The sequence below is a fragment of the Meles meles genome, chromosome 10, assembly GCF_922984935.1.
Source record: "Meles meles chromosome 10, mMelMel3.1 paternal haplotype, whole genome shotgun sequence".
In the NCBI taxonomy this organism is placed as follows: Eukaryota; Metazoa; Chordata; class Mammalia; order Carnivora; family Mustelidae; genus Meles; species Meles meles.
In genome coordinates this window covers 49,812,063-49,831,542 of record NC_060075.1, presented here as the reverse complement: position 1 = coordinate 49,831,542, position 19,480 = coordinate 49,812,063, and the positions used below count along the sequence as shown (strand labels likewise).

General features: G+C 49.7%; 3 protein-coding genes across 9 annotated transcripts in view; all 3 read right to left on the bottom strand.

Annotated features, from left to right (window-relative positions):
- Positions 1 to 2,670: 2,670 nt before the first annotated feature.
- Positions 2,671 to 8,317, bottom strand: HOXA1 (homeobox A1). Its single transcript, XM_046020185.1, has 3 exons — positions 7,798 to 8,317; positions 4,619 to 5,327; positions 2,671 to 4,128 (listed from the first exon to the last, which is right to left on the bottom strand). The coding sequence occupies exons 2-3, from the start codon at positions 5,265 to 5,267 to the stop codon at positions 3,773 to 3,775; spliced, it is 1,005 nt and encodes a 334-aa protein (XP_045876141.1). The 5' UTR covers positions 5,268 to 5,327; positions 7,798 to 8,317; the 3' UTR covers positions 2,671 to 3,772.
- Positions 8,318 to 9,629: 1,312 nt separating this feature from the next.
- On the bottom strand, positions 9,630 to 12,099 carry HOXA2 (homeobox A2). Its single transcript, XM_046020184.1, has 2 exons — positions 11,458 to 12,099; positions 9,630 to 10,807 (listed from the first exon to the last, which is right to left on the bottom strand). The coding sequence occupies exons 1-2, from the start codon at positions 11,837 to 11,839 to the stop codon at positions 10,068 to 10,070; spliced, it is 1,122 nt and encodes a 373-aa protein (XP_045876140.1). The 5' UTR covers positions 11,840 to 12,099; the 3' UTR covers positions 9,630 to 10,067.
- Positions 12,100 to 16,451: 4,352 nt separating this feature from the next.
- HOXA3 (homeobox A3) overlaps positions 16,452 to 19,480 on the bottom strand; it is a 33,055-nt gene continuing 30,026 nt past the window's right edge. For all 7 annotated transcript variants that reach the window (XM_046020178.1, XM_046020179.1, XM_046020181.1 and 4 more), the window contains one exon: positions 16,452 to 18,205. In XM_046020178.1, coding sequence (XP_045876134.1) covers positions 17,403 to 18,205 — 803 coding nt within the window. In that variant the 3' untranslated portion in view covers positions 16,452 to 17,402. The remainder of the gene's footprint in view (positions 18,206 to 19,480) is intronic.

Here is a 19,480-nt window from a genome sequence, read left to right as displayed (position 1 = left end):
ATTCAATCTTGCCCTGCACTCTCGCAAGGAATATAAGCTCTAACGGCCCAAAGAGCCTCATTTCATAGCTCTTGGCATCTGAAATAAATCGGATCTCTTCTGTCAGGCTAATTTAACATTTTAAAAATATTCAGTGTAATTTATTTTAGGTCAAATGAAACCTAGTGGATTGGCAGAAAGCTAGAGAAGGAGGGAGGGGAAGGGCAGCTGGAAGCTTCTCTCCCCACCACCACAAAAAAAAAAAAAAAAAAAAAAAAAAAAAAAAAAAAGCCAGGAAGGGAGAGGAAAGTGTTTTAAGTTTCTAGTAAACACTGTTTAGCAAAAGAATAATAGGAAAGTTGCCCCTTTCCCAAAGAGGGATGGAACTATAATTGTTGCCTTTAGCAGAGAACTCAGATAAACCGCTGGGACTCATTCTAAAGTGACCCATCACTGCATTCATCTCTTCTTGAACTTTCAGTGAACCTGAGATTAAACAGGGGTGAGCAGCTAAGCAGTTTGTTGTTAGCAGCCTTTTCAACAACCCTTTCAGACTGAGTAAATATTGATCGGTTTGAATCTGATTGCCCCAGAGGAAAACACCATGGCATCTGAATAGCCTCCAAAAGTAAACTTTCAAAGGTGAAGCCAAGAGCAGACTTCAGAGCAAGATCTCAACTCAGTCTTAGGTTGGGGACACCCTGAATTTCGGGAGTACTTTGAATGAGTGTGAAGGAATTGAGGAGAAAATGTTTGAAAACTGGAATTTTGTATTGTAATTATCCCAAGTCCCTAATTGACACTCTTGTCCTTTTTAAATTTATCAGTAAAATATTATTTTCTGTTTTCCATCATTTGTTTTTTCGGTCACCATTGCTGTCATTTTTCAGGGAGCTAACCATGTTCCTCAGAGACCAAAACAGAGAGAGATCTAGAAATAGCGTGTGATAAGGGTCTCTAATTTAATCGATTCGGACAACTAAAAAGATACAAATGTTTTCCTTGTTGAAAGGTATATTAATGTTTCCTAAATGCATTGCTTGTTAACTGATTTATTCCACGACCTAGAGAAGGCTTTGGATGTTTAACCATAATTTATTGTTCTCCGCTCTCTCAGCTACATTAAAACCACTACCTTGAAGACTAGAATCTCCAGGATTCCAGCCGGTCGGACCCTGCTTTTAGATATTGAAATCACGGCAATGGCATGCAAATGACACTTTAACACATTAAAGAATTTGGAAACCAGCCATCTGTTTTGCTGTGTGGCCTTACACTAATAAACAAAAGATACTGTATAAGGCCAGGGTGGGAAATGAAAGAAAGAGTTGGCCGACTTTGAAGTTCTCCTCCATCCACTTGAGTCTTTTAGAGGCAACCCCAGAGCCCAGGATCCCAGAGCCAAGGGGAGGGCAGCGGGTGCCCTTGATATGGCCGCAGCAACTGCGCCTGCAAAGTCCAGGCTTGCCCCCTTTGACAGAAGTACAGGAAATCTCCTGGGTGCTCTAGGAGGCCTGCAAATTCCAAGTTTTTGTAGGCTTTCTCCTCCCACTGCCAGCCCATCCTTTGTAAAACCCGCTTTGGAGAGGAAGGAAGTCATATGCCTGTATTTGTGATGTTGTATTTCTCTACCCTTGGAGCTAAATTAAAGCCTCTGAAAATGTGTGATGGTAAAGGAAAAGTGGTAAGAGGTCTGGGAGGAGAGCCATTTTGAACTTTAATTTGCTGGCTTCCTCTGTTAAAGATCAGACACTTGCCTCAGTTGGAAGCTACTTGAACATCGAAAGACTTCAGGTAGCTTTCAGAAGTTCACCTAGAAGAATCTGTGAGCCCGGAGAAGAAAATAAAAACTTTTTTTCTGGGTTAGAGGATTAGAACTGGGTTATGGGTTAGAGCCGACCCATTACGGCCATGCTGGCTCTAACAGCAAAGCTGAATCTGATGGGAGTGAGATGTGTAACCCAGAGCGGGTGGGCAGGAGGGAGGACATGTAGAGAGTGGCAGGAAGGGATGGACATTGACAGGAGGGATGGGAGGAGAGATGCAGCGGGCTTCTGAAAATAGACCATACTCAGTTTATAGGGTGGAATATACTGGAACACTGCCTGACAAGCCGAAAAAGAAAAGGGGTGAGGTGGAGGCCTCATCCTCAAACAGCTTTATACTGGAGCTCATTAAATTTGAATCTCTTAGCTCTTGGTTCACTGATGTGAGGAAAGACGGACTGAAGAGTTTGGGCTTTTGAAGGGAGTTCTGTTTATATATACGTCAACATTCAGTTGGAGGTGAAAAGGTTAGCACTTGACCCAGGAAGTATCCATGTTTGTTTCAAAAATAGATCCGCTTCATAAATTTCTTCACCATTCATTTTTTTCCATTATGAACTTGGATTATTTAATAAAGGAACTACTGTTATTTTGAAGAAAATCAACCTATTAAATAGGCATTAGCTAGGTGCTGTGACACGTATAGGGGAAATTTCAGCTTCACAATGGAAAGCATTTACTTTTTTTCAAGAAAAGGCTCACCTCTGAAAGTACACACCAGCCTTCCCCCCCCCACACACACACACATGTGAAATGAGCCAACGTTGTTGGAACCAACAAATTGTAGCCAAGCCAAATACAGTGATGCTTAAGCATATGTGAAACTTGAATATATTTATTACAGACATCTTAAGACCCGTAAACTCTGCTCTGGATCATATTACTCCAGGATCTCAGAGCTGTTCATGATTGTACAGGAAAGGGGGAATATCATAGGCTCACAAAGAATAACTGATATAACTCAGTGTAGGACTTTAGGGACATCAAAACATTGTGCGACATGCAAAAGACTATTCACGAATCACACAAAATATACATTCATTGTGCCATCCATCACATTAACAGTTGAGCTGAAAATACATCATATCCAGCTAAGATAACTGTGGAAGGGAGAAGCTGCTTTGAATAATACCTCTAGGTTCTGAATAATCCAGCACAAATTTTAAATAGAATGTGGGCAGAGAAACAATCAACGGGAGGGGATGAGGAGAGACTTAGCACAGGAAGCAAGGTTTTTGAACCTTGTGTTCTGTAGGCCTTCTTAACTCACTGAAAGAACAAATGCAGGCTACCCTCTGAGGCATCTGACTGAGTTTAAGTGAGCGATTTTATTCTTTAACCTATAATCACATATAAAATTGTACCAGCTTTGAGTTACCCATCCTGTTTTAGTCACTTAATCTAAACATTTCTAGAAAATCTGTATAAAGATAAATCTCTCAGGACAAAGTATTTACAACCAGCAAACACACACATGAAGTTGAATTAAATAAAGGGATGAATTAATTGTGTAAACACGCTCATAGTGCAGCTCTTCTTTATGAGCTCCTGGACTCTCCTTTCTCTCCTACTTTAAGGGCAAAGTAGGGGAGAACTGTAAATATACAGGCAGGTAAAAGGCCTTCTTCTGACATGTTTCTGCTGGCAAAGGAGACTATCCTCCAAAGGACATCTGAAAGGAACGGATTCTGTGGAAATCTCCTAAAAGTAGGGAGGGGTGTTGGGGCTGTCAAAAAAATTAATTATGGCACCTACTCTGCATCAAGGAGTTAGCACACACAGCCAATCAAGCCTCTAATCTAGAATTCACTGGAAACACATTATCCTGGCCAGGAGCTTCCCAGATAGAATCAGAAAGGAAGAGAGAGACTGTAAATGGAAAGGAAGATAAGCTAAGAATGTGCTTTGGGTAAGAAATCCCCAGCCCTCAGAGTAGCCTGGGCTGTGGAGTCTGGGCTGGGTGGGCCTCAGTGGGAGGTAGTCAGAGTGTCTGAGGTAGAAGATCCCGGGGAAGGAATGCAGGGCGAAGAGCTGGACTTCTCTGAAGATTCCTCAGCCTTCTCCTCACTTCCTGGCGGGGTGGCAGGAGAGATGGGCAAGAGGCCCTCCTTCTCTCGTTTCTTCTGCTTCATCCGGCGGTTCTGGAACCAGATCTTCACCTGGGTCTCATTGAGCTGCAGGGATGCGGCAATCTCCACCCTCCGGGCCCGCGTCAGGTACTTATTGAAGTGGAACTCCTTTTCCAGCTCAGTGAGCTGCTTGGTGGTGAAGTTGGTGCGCACTGCATTGGGTTGACCCACGTAGCCGTACTCTCCAACTTTCCCTGCGGGCATGGTGGGGAGCGATGAGAGAGAAGGGTAAACATTTTTACAATGCATATAAGATCCCCTACACGCTCCAGAGCAACATTCAGGTAAAGGGGGGAGAGAAGAATTTCGCCACAGAAACTGGGCTGGGTGACTGATGAGGTGTAAAGTGTTAATCCAAAGTCAACCATTAGCATGGTCAGACCCGTGATTAATGGAGGCTGGAGATATTAACGGAACCGCACACACCACCACCACCCACACACCCCTACCCACTTCCTACTCTAGAACCTCTAAAAACTCAGCCCTTTGAAAAACACAATCCCAGATGCTCCTCTGCCCCACACACCTGGACAATCTCTCCACACAGAACAACACCCGTGGGAAGCAAGAAGTTTTGTTTGTTGTTGGTTTTTTTTTTTTTTAAGTATGAATTTTCCTTGGCAACTAAGCAAACAGTTTCCTTCCACAACCATCAAGGAACATTCAAGGAATGGCAAGACTGACCTGTTTTGGGAGGGTTTCTTTTGACTTTCATCCAGTCAAAGGTCTGCGCTGGAGAAGACGTCTCTGATGTAGGGGAGCGACAGGCTTCTTGGTGGCTGGCGTGGAGAGGGGACAAGGAGTTATTATACGTGGCCAGGGCCAGGCTCTGGTGCTCTTGTCCATATGAGTGGTGAATGTACTGAGGCGAGCCCACCGCGCCCCCGGCATAACCCTGGTGGTGGTGGTGATGCTGGACCATGGGAGATGAGAGATTTCCAGAGTAAACTGCGGGAGCGCACGAGGGGTACCCACCACTTACTTCTGCTTCCTGATTTAACGCGTAAGGGCTGTAAGGCGCGCCGAAGTTCTGCGCGCTGTAGCTTGGACCACAACTCGAATGGGAGTAGGACACCCCCAGGTTCCCGGGAGTCTGGTAGGTGGCCGGTTGGGGGTGGTGATGGTGGTGGTGGTGGTGGTGGGGCGGGCTGATCTGCACCCCCCTGCCCACTAGGAAGCGGTCGTCGCCGCCACAGCTGTTAGCACTGACCGCGCACGACTGGAAAGTTGTAATTCCATGGTCGGAAGGGTAGGCTCGCGCTGAGCAGGTCCCTGAGTCGCCACCGCTGAGGATAGGGTATTCCAGGAAGGAGCTCATTCTTGCATTGTCCATCTGTCAATGAGGGACGGGGTCCTGCGAAGCCCTGGGTGACCGTGCCAACTTTCTCACTTCCTCCATGGGGCCGGAGAAGAAAAATGATATGAATGTACAGTGCGCAAGAGGGGGGGCGCGAGGGCGGAGGGCGCAGGGCGAGGGACACGTGACTATGTCAGCCAATGGCGGAGCCTCCTGCGAAAGTTTGCTGGCTCCCGCGGTGATGGATCACCGTTTCAGTGGCATTTAAATCCCTGGCGCTCCTCAGTCTAGGTGACCCGCAGTCGCCCCCCCAGGCAGCCCAAGCGGCGGCAGCATCTGCGGCGGCTGCAAGGGCAGATTTCGGAGCTCTGGGCCGAAGGGGAGCAGAAGCCACCCTCTGCGCGCGCCGACTCCGCTCTCCCCCCGCTCCGGGAGGTGGGGGCTGGGAGGCATCCGCCCCCTCCCCACCGAGCACTGAGAGATGAACTGGCAAGAGGTGAGAAGGGAAGAGGGCTCCGTCTCTCTTGGGTCGGGAATCAGTGGGCCAGAGCTCGCTGGCCTGCCATTAGCTCAGGGGCCAAGCCCGCAGTGCGCGGAGCAGGAAGGGTAGCTCCCCGGGCGCTTTCACTACACAGTCCCTGCTGTGGTACCGGGGCAGCAAGGCGCGCAGAGGACAGTGGCGTAGGACGAGGCCAGGCCACCAGCTCTCCAAGCTCCGCAGAGAGAGGGAAGTGCGCAGAGGATTGGCCTGGAGAACCCCGGGTGGGCGTGCGAGGGACAAGAGCAAGGAAAAAAAAAAAAACTAAAAAAACTTCCCTTCTCCAAGGAGGGTCTCCTAAGCCTACTCCCTCCACCCCAGCCGATTATTAGCAAGGCAATGAGGAGGTTCTGTAATTCGACGCTCGGGAGCGGGTGATTGGTAGTAGTTAAGCTTGCCGGAAAAGGCCGGGGGTGGCCATGCTCTTCGCCCTCCCTCTCTCCTCGCTCTCCGCCCCTTTCTCCTCCCCACTCAGCTTTGCTCCGGGAGCCCTACGGGATCCCGAGCCGCTCGGCGGCTGGGATTTGAAGGGTAGGAGGCGGGGGAGAAAGATGACGCTAGCGGACGTGGCCAGCGTGGGGGCCGGGCAGCGCGCTGCAGGCCATCTGCCGGCTCCCTGGGACTCAGGAGCCTGCGCGCTCCGGCTAGGGCCTCAAAGGGTGAGACCACAGCCCAACAAAATACGCTGGACCCCCCCGCCCCGCAATGGTGCTCGTTTTCTGGAGGGGGAATGTTAGGAGTGGTAGGGTTTCCTTTATCCACTAGCCGCCGCCTCCCCCCCACCCATTCTACTCCACGTCTGAAGTGGGTAGGGGCTGGCAGGTGGGAGGGGCGGTGGACAGATGGCTGATGGTGGACGGGATATTTTCTTCTTCCCCAACGGGATATTTTCTTCTTCCCCAACAACACCTCCTCCCCTTTGTAACTGACTGTGTAGTTCCTTATGCGAACCTTCAAGTCTTTCCCTAGAGAGACGCGTGAAAATCAGCGTCATCCCAGGCCAGGGGTCCTGTTCTCCATCACCTTCATCCTACCCTGATGCTGACGGGGTCGTTAATTGCTGTTTACTATTGGGTTTCGTGTCAACCCTTGGCTGTAGAGAGAAAATGCCGAACTGAGGCCGAGAATTGATGCATTCTTAGGTAAAAGAAATTCAGAGATCATCCAAGAAGCTTTGCAGGCGATGCAGTATAGATTTTTCCCTGACCATGTTTACCACATCGGAATCGGACAGATAAAATTTATGGGAGGATGGGGTTCCCACTCCCCTCTAGCTTTTCCTCCCCAGTTAGAAGAAGGAAGTTTTGCTTGAGGCTTGCACATTTCAAATGTGTTAGTCAACATTTCTGCATTCTGTTTTCCACATATAGAAGTCTCCCTCCCCCCAACCTGCCCCCACCCATGAGGGGATCTCTTGCAGACATTTGACTGCGGATTCCCTCAGTAGCAAAGAAACATTTCCCCCCAAACATTTTCTTTTGAGAGGGTATTTTTCTGTGACCTTTGACCCATCCCCAACCATGGTTAAGAGAGAGCACGGAGAGGAAAGGAATTCCTGCCCCAATGTCAGCACCCGGGGATGTTCATCTTCAGGAAGGGAAAGGGAAAGGGGGCCTTCCTGGAGGCGGCTTCCTTGGGAGCTCCCAGGCTTCCAACGATGGGGAGAGAAGGGGCTCCTGTCGAGGAGGAGGTAGGACGTGAGAGGGTCGGTGCAGGCACTGTGGACGATCAGCTTTTCGAACCAAAGGACGTTCTTTCCCTTGGCCTCATTCTTGTCCCTTTGTTGGCTTCTTCAGCCCGGGTTCAAGCAACCCCCTTCGCCGCAGGGCTTGAGCCACAAAGCCTCCCGGGGCCGCAACCGCTCTCCTTCCTCTGGTAGTTCTCGGCCTCCGCGCTCCACTCCTTCCACTTCTCTTCCCCCCTCCGTGCCTCATTCCCGCGCCAGCACGGGTGGGAGTGTGTTTCTTGGGACCACATGCATACACTTGCACATAAGCCCGCAAGGACTCGGGCCCGCGACCGACCCACCTCCGCGCACTGCTCCCGGCTCCCGGCAGGCCGGACTCTTGAAGCCGAGCCTTCTCCGCCCCGGCTGGCCGCCCAGAGCGCTGCTCTCCCGGTGTTGCTTACAAAGGCAGTCTAGTCTGGCCTCGAGCCCGTGAGGCTTCCGTAGCTCCGTGCTTTCCCCACCCCCACGAAACCCCGGGGTTCATACCGCCTTGTACAAGACCCTGGTTTTCTGAGCGTGTAGGCCAGGGCCTCACGACTCGTGCTAAAGTCTCTTTAAATGCCCCGGGAGAGTGGGCGAAAGGAGAGCTTGGTTACTATTTAATGATGGCCTGCAAGCGGCTTGCTGGCCTCAAAGTGCCTCTTTCAGGGCTCTTCCACTAGAAAGGGAAGGAGCAAGGAGCAGACAAAACGCCGCCGAGGCCCGGAGCTGTTCATGGCATCCGCAGCTCAGCCAAGCTGTTGTTTTAAAAGAGCAATAAAAATGAATTATGACTAAACGCCTTCTAACTTAATGCTTTCGGACGGGGATCCCCGGCAAATACGTAAGAGGATTTTTATTTGTGCATGTGTTCCTGCAATTGATCTCTTTGATGACATTCTCATTCATAGAAAGCGTTTGATTTATGAGCGTAGGACGAATCGCAAACAGCAGCGGCGCAGCCCTGGCTGGGCCGGGCCGCGCTGCTCAACTCCGCGCCTGGGGCTGGAGACCCGCCCGGGTCCTCACAAGCCTCTGCCGCTGCCAGGATTTAGGGGGCAAGGGGCTGGAGAAAGGTAGGGTGCAAACCCATGGAGAAAGACCGCGATTTCCCGGTAACTTCCAAGCCTTAGCTATTAAGAGCCGGGTTCCTAAATCAACCCGCCCCCCTGCCCCCGCACATGTTGCTTACAGGCTTCGTTTTCTCACGGTAAGTTAGTAGCCATCACAGCAGAGCTCAGGGAGGGGAAAAAACAGCATGGGGAGATGTAAGAAGGGGGAAAAAAACAGAACAACCCAGTAACGTGCCCTAGATCACATTTTATTGATATTTCATTTAAAGTGCTTTTTCTCTTTCTCTGTCTCTAGAAACTGGGTTAATTTATAACCTGGGGCGCAGAAACTCTCCATTTTAAATCTCAACTTGGTAACCTGACTTCACAGCTTTAATGATCCATTATTTGTCATGTAAACAGATTTAAGAATGAAATACTGATTTTTCTATCGCTGAAAAAAGAATCCTAGAATGACTGAACCAGAGGATTGGAGAGAACCCTTTCTGAAGTGCATTTTCCTGCTAGTAACCATTGTTTTGTTTTGTTTTTGTTTTTCTCTACGTTTTAGGTCTGTTTGCCTGGACCCATCAACAGCTGGGAGACTAATCAACCACACTGAAAATGTTTCCGGGATTGTGGGGGAGGGGTTGAAATGTAGATGTTTGAAACAAATGTGTATAAATAAATGAATTGTTGATAACTTAGTTATTGACCTGAAGACTGGTAGCTTGTTAAAGAAACTCCGTTTCTCCTTCCTGGAGTTGGGGGTTTTTTGTAGGCACTTTATTTCTCCACTTTCAAAGGCTTGGGCTTGGCCCAACTCTGAGGCTGCCCAATCCTGCTTCTATTACCAATTTAAATCTATGGCTTGAACCTCTACACTGAAAAACCAAATCCATTCCCTTTAAAAAGAAAGAAAGAAAGGGGAAAAAAAAAAAAAAAAAAAACCACTTCTTGAAAGTCCTAACCATTTTCTGGCTTTCTTTTTGTTGGTGTCTATTGAAGACTTTGAACATGCCCCCTTAATAAATATATTAAAATTGAAAAAAGAAGATGAATTGTGACCAGTATTTTATTTACCAAGTTAGACTAAAGGAGGAAAAAGAAACCGTTATGAGCCTTGAGAAAGGGAGGGGGGAGAAAAAAATAAGAAAGCTACTTATAGCAAAGGAGAATTTATTCTACCAAAAATACTCATGACAATGCATCCTAAGGTAATACAAAAATAAAAAGAAAGTGAAGATACAATTGTATGATCACTTTCTTGCAGGCCTCATATATTGCTTTCAGGAAATCACATAGAGGGTCATTGGATTCGATTTAGAACAACTAAAACTCCAAAATAATCTGTAAAAGATGGCTCTGAAACTGGACCAGGAGACTCACTAAACAGAAAATCTTCCACATTTAGAGGACAGACAGGGTAGGTCAAGAAGAAAAGAAAATAAAAATCAACTCTCTCAGAATAAAAGAAGGCCAAACCACCTGGTCAAAGGGGTTTTTGTTTTGTGATGCTTTGTTTTGCTTTAATGTTTTTAGTAATTCAGATGCTGCAAGTCGATTGTGGTGAGTGTGTCTGTAAAAAAGTCAAAGCTGTCAGCTGAAATATCTACGGGACTGTCCAGGGAACCTGGCAAACTGGGCGAGACAGCATCTGAAAGCTGCAGGCAGGAATCTGTGGAAAAAACGTTAAAGTCCTGCAAAGAGGGGACCTCGAGGGCCTCGGGACTGTCATTGTTTAGGCCAGAGCCACAGTTCTGGCCCATTGTTGACAAGCAGTTAGAAACAGTGGGTGACTGGTGCTGAAAATGTTTCAGATTTTTCTCATTGCTGGTTAAAGGCGAAACTGGGAAACTTTGGGAGTCGCCATTGTGTCCATTGGGAGCCTGCTGCTGAGAGAGGGCATTTTGCTGAAAAGTGTAACCTTCCCTCTCCAGAAGGGCCCCAGAGACGCTGAGGGCTTGCTCAAAGAGCGACTTCTCCTCCTCGTCCTCCTCCACTTTCTCAGAGTCTTCCAGGCTTTTAAATTTCCCTTCGCTGTTTTGGTTCTCCTTGCACTGGGTCTGCCTCTTGTGCTTCATCCTCCGGTTCTGAAACCACACTTTCACTTGTCTCTCAGTCAAATCCAGCAGCGCTGCAATTTCCACCCTTCGGGGTCTGCAAAGGTACTTGTTGAAATGAAATTCTTTTTCCAGCTCTAAAAGCTGCGTGTTGGTGTAAGCAGTTCTCAGGCGCCGCGAGCCCCCGCCGCTGCCATCGGCTATTTCCAGGGATTCTGCGGAAAGGGAAACCAACAAGAGACACACGCACAGTTGGAGGTGGAGGGGTCCGAGCGGGGTTATTCCACTGGAGAATAAATATAGCAGAAAAGATCAACTGCAACAAAATGGCCGCCCCTGGATGCAGTAGAGCTATTGTGCTGCCTTTCCTGGGAGCCCAGCCGGGGGAGACCCCATCTCCTCGACCTCCATCAGATTCCTGCCTGTGGCTCCCCCCAACCTCTCCATCCGGGAGCAAACTTTATATTAGCCACACCACAATTTATAATTAATGCATCAGCTGCTTAGCTGAGCAAGAGCGATCTATCACTCTTCATTACTGTCAAAAAGCCAAACTCTAGGACAACTAGACAAGAGGAGGTCAGTTCCAACTCAAATAAATCATCCCACATTACACAAGTTAGGGAAAGTTTCTCCCCCCCCCCCTTCTTAAAAATATATATATGTCTCATTGTGCAGCGCAGGATCCCTTTTCTCTCCATCAAACCCACTCCTGAGCCCACAGGGGAAGGGAAGGCAGCCAAGCATCTCTCCCTCTCTCTCCCCCTTCTCTCCCAGCCCACGCTCCCCTCCCCCATAACCGCTCCGCGGGCAGCCCAGAAGGGGAAAAGGGTCCCGGGACCTGGGGCCAAGTCTCTGGACTGACCTTTGTGGCTGAGGCAGGCAGGGCCGGTGGCGGCGGCGGCGGCAGAGGCGGGCGGCAGCGCGGTTTTCTTGGCCGCCTTCTTCTCCTTCATCCAGGGGTACTCGGGCGGCTGCAGGGCGCCGGCGGGCACTGGGCTGCCGCGGCTGCCCGCGGGGCTCGGCTTGGGGCGGCCGCCAGCGCCGTGGCGAGGGTGACTGCCCGGGTTCAGGCTGGGAATGGTCTGCTCAAAAGGAGGAGGAATCAGTGTCGAGTGTGAAAGCGTCGAGGTCTTGATTGATGAACTTTGAAATGTATCAGCGACAGGGGGAAAAGATGTCAGGCACTCAGCGAGCGACGGCTGGCTATTGATAAAACCAATCTCTCGCTCAAATTCGTAATTCATGGCCTTCTCCTTGGAGCCCCCTCGGAGAAAAAGTTCCCTCTTCTGGAGGGGCTTTGGGGGGGCAAGGCCCAGGAAAAAGACGAGAGCAGAGGAAAAAAAAATCTATCATAGAAGATCGCTGCTGGGGTGTTTTTTTTCTAATTCACTGATTACAGCCGTATGGGGACCGCGCTACTATTAAACTATTGAATTCATGGAGACAAGGTTGAAATTGGACCGAATTGGCTGTCACATGATTGCTTCTGCCCAATGACAATTTGGGCTTTAATCAAAAGAAGCCACTGTCTGTTTGATTGATCCAAAAAAGTCGGGAAGGAACGCCTCATTGGGGGCCAGCGAGGCTTTATTTACACTTTTTTCAGGGCAAAAATACATATATGTGGGTGTGGGTGTGGGTGGGGATGCCCGGGAGTACGTGGGGGCGAGGGTGCCTGCCTGCCTCCTGATTAGCACAGATCTGGTGTGTGCGCCTGGGAGTGTGTGGAGTGTGAGTGTGTGCGAGTGTGAGCCCTGCTGCCGGGCCCGCCGGCGGCTGCCCTCTGCCTCCCCCGCACACTCCGCGCATTGTTTGGGACTGTCGGGAAGACGCCTCGCACCTCACAAATCATTTAAGCACCTCAGTCTGACGCCTGCAGTCATTAACAAAGTAATCCATTAATCTTCAAAGTTTTGACACCCGAGAGCCCCGCATCCCAGCCACATAAGTTCTGCTAAGGCAGGAGGAAGGAGCAGAGGGAGAGGGGAGATGAGACCCGGAGAAGAAAGAGAGAGGGAAGGAGGGAGGGAGGAAGGGAGGGAGAGAAGGAGAGGGAAGAGAGAGAGGAGAGACAGAAAAGAGAGGGTTCATTTTGGGGTCTCCTCTTTTATTTCCTTTTCCTCCTCCGCCTTTTCTAAAACTAGTTCCTGGATCTCGGAAGTGATCTCTCTTTTCCTTCCTCTCCGTCTTTCCCTCTTTTCTTCTTTTCCCCTCTTTTCCCCTCTCCCATTCCCTCTCACTTGTATCCATCTCTCCTTCCCCAAACCCCTCCCGCAGGCCCTCGCCCCCCTCCCAAAGCCCAGCTCGGAGTCCGCGCCCCCGGACCCGGACCCTGGCCCATTGTTAGCCGGCTTTTCCACGGCGGCTATGCATCTGGCTCCAGAGGGAAGCGGAAGACGGGAGGCGGCTCTCGAAGCTTCCCAACCTTCCTGTGCCATCAACTTTTCAAGAGTGGCTCGAGAAAGACAGATGCATGTGCCAAGCAAGACAACAACCCCAGGTCCATGTGTCCAAATCCCTGTAGCCAGGGCGGCTGCCACCCAAAGCAGTGCCACCTGGAGCAGGCTCCTGCGGCTCCTGGCATTCTGGGTTTCATACCCGTAGGGCTCGAGTGCGGTGAGTATTTCTGATTTCCAGGAAGTCTGTTGGAAGTTAGCAGCAGGGAGGGAGAAGGCGCTTGTTCCTTTCTCTCTCTCTCTTTTTTTCTTTTCTTTTCCTCTCCTTCTTCTCCTGGTCCTTGTCGCTCTGATTGTGGGCTTGTGGGTTCAGATGCAAAACGTGCTCCCTGGCAGCCCAAATTGTCTCCTGCACCTTTCTGCTCCTTGGCCACCTGGGATGTTTGCACTCAGGTTCTGCTGTGGGAAACAGCACCGCAGGTGAGAGAAGGCAACCTCTGGAGGAATTATAAAGGTTCTCTATTCTCTGTTCACGCTCTCTTTTTTCCCAATTCGGAGACTTGAGACTGAGGGCATCTTGGACTGTGCTGGAGGTTTCAAAAGACAACACCTTTAGGTACCAAACAATAACTTTTTTAAAAATCCACCGAGCCAGAAAGAGGGGAAGAGGCTGAGAGAGAAATCTGAAGGTATCTCTTTTCCCTCAGACCCTGAGGATGATGATTCGCTTTTGCTTCCTTTGAAATGGACCAAGTGATCAGACTCCCCCAGGCCGGCAGGCATCCGTGGCAGGAAAATAAATCATTCTGATGGCCAAGGGAGAGAGAGGTTGGTGGGGGAAAGAAATCTACGCAGAAAACAAGAAAGGCCGACCACGGCACAAGGCTAGGACTCCATTTCTGAGGCCAGCATCAAAAGGGACTTGGGTGGAAATTAGATATAAAGTGGCCTCCGTCATTGACTAGCCCAGAGCATCGCCTTACAGATAGAGATGCTATTTTGGAAAATGTGAGGTTTTTCAGTTTTCTTGCTTTTATTCCAAACAAAGCTCTGAAGGAAGTCTGGGTGCGATCAATCTTGCTCACCAAAAGCCTTGACAGCTTCTGGCCCTTAAGAACACATTTCAGCTTCGAGCTCTTTCCAAGATCAAATGTGGCCGAGCAAAGAGGAGAGCAGGAAACGCAAGTAAACAAGGAAAACTAGTCTTTTTAAAGATCTTTTTGGCAGCAGGAAGAGTTATAAGGCGGCTTTTAGGAAAGGTGCTTTTGCACATTCTGGGATAGTGGCTTTGGCATTTGTTCTTACAGAAATAATATTGAGGTGTTAAGGGGAGGGGGAGTTAAGGAGAGGGAACAGCGCTGCCCCCATATCGCTGAGGCTTTGTCAGGGGCTGCGTGGGTGAGAGCTTTCTGCTCGCCTCAGCCGCCTTAATTCAAATACCATCTGGAAGCAAACCCTTTTCTTTGACCATTCAACACTGAAATCGTCCCCAAATCTATTACTTTAACTCAGGAATATTTCAATAAGGACTTATTTTTAATATCTTAGAAGCTGAAGGTGAGATCAATATTTTTTTCTTTGAAATCTAAAATGAATGTTTTGACTGCTAAGATATGGGAAATCATACTGGAATCTCATCTAAAAATCCGTGCCCTGAGGGAAGGAAGATTCCTCCAAACCAGTCGCCTCTCAGCTAAACGGTAGATTTTAGAAATGGGTTCAAACAGTGGTATCTCCAAAAGGTTTTCCTCTGTGAATGGATAGTGCTGGCTAGCTCATTCTCTCCCTCTTTCTAGCTCTCTCCCTCGCACTCTGTCTCCACTGTTCCTTATTTTGCCAGGTAATTTTATATACGTCTGTAAAATTATTACTCATAGAAAGACTTCTGTGGCTGCTTAGCCTGTTCAGTTCAGATCTGAACAACCAAAACAGCGGAAGCTCCAGTCCTCACAAAGACTGGATTTCCAGCCTCTGCATTTCTGAGGTGTGCCATATTTTGGCAGGGAGGTTGGGGTGGAGTGGGGAGCAAATCTATTCCTTCCGTAACCCAAACTCTTTAAAAATCCAGAAAAACATATATGTGTCTCAAGAGCCCCAGACAGATGTGGGAGAAGCATCTCTGGCTGTGAGAGAAACACCCAGATCTCTACAGCTCCCTGGCTTTGCATCTTCCGAGCATTTTTCTTTTTCTTAAAATGTGAGAAGGTTCCCTAAAAGCAGCTCCTGTGGACCCAGGAGATACCCCAAAATGGCTCCAGGGCCTATTTCTAAAGATCATCTGAGGGAGCTTCTCAGGGGAAAGATAGAGGCCATGATGATGGATATTTTGGATTGCAAACAAAATGGCGACATTTTTCATCTCCGTCTCTGAAAGATACAATCCAGGGAGAAGGAGGATTTATTTCTCACATCAGATGCTTCTGATCCGAGATGCAGGTGGTTTCTCACTTCCAATTTAGAAAGGGGATGTTGATGGGGATACAGTCCTGAGGTTTTCACTTTCTGAATTTGGTTCCTTCTCCAAGCAATTCTTTAATATGAGAATAAAAATATTTCCCTTTCCTGTGCCTGCTTTTGGTCTGCCAGCCAGTCAGCTTGGCAGCCCTATCTTCAGTCCAGGAGTAGAAATGTAATGTTTACCTCCTGCACCATCAAATGAAAGAAGTACTTATAAAATTGCATTTTTATTAGAAAGATACCAATCTCCTTTCTTTCTCCTCCTCCCCCGGGGCTATAAAAGGAGAGTGAGGAGGGATGAAGGAGAGGAGATAAATCCAGGGGATGCCAAATCCTAAATTCTGGGATGAAGAAGAAGCTGGGACGCCAGCAGTCCAGGGAAGGGCTTGGGGAGGCTCCTAGGAGTTCAGCCTTTCTTCTGCTGGAGACCTGGGTGAAGCTCTGCCTCCTTCGAGCCTCCTAGCTCCCAGTGGCGATCTTAAGAGTCATTCTCTCCTCCTGGAGCGATAAGGAACCAAAGAGCATCCACAGAGAATCCGGTTGCTCCAGAAAATGCTCTGCATCCTCCGCATGGCTTATGATTCCCAGGGTTAAAGCACTGGCTGGTCCGCTTTGACCTGGAGGAAGATCTTGGAGAAGACACCCCTGCCTTACTCCCCAGCGGGGCCTCTCAGGCACCTGTGCGTCCCCGCCGCGCTTCGGGCCGGCTGCCTTTTGTTTGTCCCGCAGTCAGCAGCCCGCAGCCCTGCGGCCGCGCAGGCCCTTCGGCGGCAGCTGGGAATCAGGCAGCCCAGAGGGCTGGCGCTCGGCCTTTCCAGAACTGCCCGCCTTCGGGAGCTCCTGCAGCCTTCCCAAGAATTCGCCGTGCTCCCAGGCGAGCCGCCTGGCCAGGCCGCACTCCGGGAGCTGGAAAGCTTGCCGGGGCCTGCTCAGCCACTTCGCCTCTGTCTTAATTCCACGCAGACCCCCATCTTCGGCCAAAGAACCCCTTCTGACACGGATATTATTCAGAATAAAAACTTTATTTATTTATTTTTTTGTTTAGTTTCTCAATGTGAGCAGCAAGGAATGTAGAACTCTCAAAACAAATCTAGCATTTTTCACGTTTACAGATTCTTTTTTTTTTTTTTTTTTTCAGTTTCGCCGGATGTTACAATCCTAAATCACTGTTTTCAAAAGCTGGATCCTCTCTGGTATTATTGCATCATTACCGTTTTTATAAAGGAATTATAGTTCCCTTTCAAATAAAAAAATTTTTTCTATGTACGCCAATACACTATTGAACAAAAGGCCCAAGAAACCTTCTGAACAATCAGGGTACAGAATTTCTTTAATATAAATACGAACGGATGGGGATAAATAATATTTAAAACTTAGATTATTCAATGCTTGCAAAAAAAATATAAATAAATCTGACTGTTCACCAGCATACACACACCGAAAGACGTACACTTAGTCATCCTTGCACAGGGAGCCCCTGTTTCAAAGCGCCTTTGATTTTTTTCTCGCTCTTTACAAGAAGTGCAATTAAAAAAAAAAAAAAACAACCTAAAAATTTAAAAAAAAAAAGTAACTGCTTCCCCTCGGGAGCCATAATGTACGAACAAATTCACATTGAAGAACTCGGCTAGAAAATTTGTTCATATACCCTGTTTCTGATCAAAGAATAGAGAAGGTAAAGGGTGCAGGGCCCCGCGGCCGAGCGAGGGGTGGGAGGAGATAAACATCGCTACTGATACTGACAGCCATTCCAGCAACCAAGATTGCTACGTCACATAAACTATAAAAACGCGTTACCAAAGAAAACAAAACGGCGTAGGGGTGAGGGGTAGACCGGGCGGAGGACAAAAAAGGGAGGGCAGAAAGAACCTTAAAACCAAACCAAAAAAAAAGTAAACGTAGAAGAAAGGTGGGGGCAGAGGGACTCTCCTGGCGCGCAGCCCCGAGCCCACCATCACAGGTGGGTGAGCTTGGGGGCTTCCTGAATTCTTCCCTGAGAAGGATGGTGGGCGGTAAGGTCCGTGTAGGTGGGGTGCGGCTCCCCTGGCCCGGGCCCGTGATGGTGGCCGCTGCCCAGCGGCCCAGCACCCCCGTAGTCTATGGCTGCCGAGGCGGCGTGGGGGAGGTGAGTTAGGCCAAAGAGGGCAGGCCCAGAGTTGCTCATGGGCTCCACATAGCTGCCCCCCACGAAGACGGGGCTTCCCTGTAAGTGTGGGGTCCCATAGCTGCCATTGCCCTGCAGGCCATGCGCGTGTGGGTCATAGTCGGGTGTACCACCCGACCCCCCCGCCGCGGTGTAGCGCTTCTGTGGGGGCGGTGGGGGCGCGCAGCTTGGCAGGGGTGCGGGGTAGGAGGCGGGGGGCAGCCCGTAGGCGCCCTGGGGAGGCTTGGAGAAAGGCGGGGGCGACTGGGGCTCATACTGGACGCTGTTGACCAGCGAATGCATAGAGTTCAGATAGCCGCCCGCGCCAGGGGGCACGGGGCTGCGACTTGGGGACTGGCCCCCTGATGACGTCAGCATGCCCTTGCCCTTCTGATCCTTCTTGTACTTCATGCGGCGATTCTGGAACCAGATCTTGATCTGGCGCTCAGTGAGGTTCAGCAGGTTGGCCATCTCCACCCGGCGCGGCCGGCACAGGTAGCGGTTGAAGTGGAACTCCTTCTCCAGCTCCACCAGCTGCGCGCTCGTGTAGGCGGTACGCGCCCGCTTGGACGACGCCTGCCCAGGCGGGCTCTTGTCGCCAGCGCAGCTCTCCCCTGCGAGGACAGAGGAGACAGCAAAGGAGAAAGGAAGAGAGCCATCAGGGGCTGCCTCAAGCCCCGCCTAGCCCCTGACGACCCTGCAGGCCCCTCAGTTGCTCCAGGCTCCAAGATCCCTCTGTCAGGGCCCAGAAAAGGGGATGAGGAACTAGGTCCCCTCCTCTGTCCTGGTGGGGAAACAGTGCCTGTAGATGGGTAGCTAGCCCCTCCTTGGTTCAAGTTGCAAGTCACAAGCTTCCCTAAGGGAGGAGAGGTAAGGAAAGAAAAGCAGAACCCCCAGTTTGCATTCCTGGAGCTATTCACTTTCTGATTCACTTACTGATCCTTCAGGCCTATCAGACTACAGGCTTCCTGTGGGCAGGTCTCCCATGTTCATTCCCTTCACAAAAACTGGAATGTGGGGCACCTAATACACTGAATAAACCTTTCCCTAATTCACTGTCTGACTGAAGGATTGGACAGTTGCCTCAAATGGCCACTTATTTAGTCTACCCACTGGAGATGGGTGGAGTGGAAACCCTAATCTGAAAGGCCTTCTGTGTGCAAAGGAAGAGATCCCATTGAAAGTACCAATTTCTGGTGGGGTGACCCAGGCCCCTGACTCTGGGTCTTATTAATTATGGCTCTTGGTGTCATCAAGCAGCCTCCCCATTTTCACCCACTAATCTTGTGCCCTCCTATCCTCCCCCCCACTCCCAAATCTCAGACTCTGGGCCTGGGGGCGGGGGGTGTCCCAGATGCTGAGGCCTAGAGCAGAGTACTGGCAACTGGAGACTCAAAGGAAAAGGTAACCAAGATGCTGGGAAGCCCAAGACCCAGGACCCATCCTACAGTTTAGTTCCTGGAGGCCCTTGTGGTTCCTATTAGCATGACAAGTCCAAATCCCCTCCCCCAGGAGATCTCTGGCTGCCTTCATTGTACTAAGTCTGAGTAGGGCCTTCCCAGAGGTAAGGCAGCCACTCCATCTACTGGAGCAAAAATTAAAAATAGGCTCTGTTTATAACCAAAGCTTGAATTCTCACTTGGATGGTGACTAGGCGTGCTTTTATCCTGCCATATTTCAGTGTGGAGTGGATGTCACTGTTTCATTAGAAATGAGGACTTGTGGAGTACCTGGGTGGCTCATTGGGTTAAGCCTCTGCCTTCAGCTCAGGTCATGGTCTCAAGGTCCGGGGACTGAGCCCCCACATCCGGCTCTCTGCTCAGCAGGGAGCCTGCTTCCCCCTCTCCCTCTGCCTGCCTCTGCCTACTTGTGATGTCTCTCTCTGTCAA

Bases quoted from the DNA above. Each gene is read 5' to 3' on its own strand.
- HOXA1 (XM_046020185.1), bottom strand. From the start codon at position 5,267: ATGGACAATGCAAGAATGAGCTCCTTCCTGGAATACCCTATCCTCAGC. The intron at 4,129-4,618 runs GTCAGTCTTGCC...CCATGCCCGCAG, and splicing joins AAGAAACCCTCCCAAAACAG to GGAAAGTTGGAGAGTACGGC.
- HOXA2 (XM_046020184.1), bottom strand. From the start codon at position 11,839: ATGAATTACGAATTTGAGCGAGAGATTGGTTTTATCAATAGCCAGCCG. The intron at 10,808-11,457 runs GTCAGTCCAGAG...CCCTTTCCGCAG, and splicing joins TGCCTGCCTCAGCCACAAAG to AATCCCTGGAAATAGCCGAT.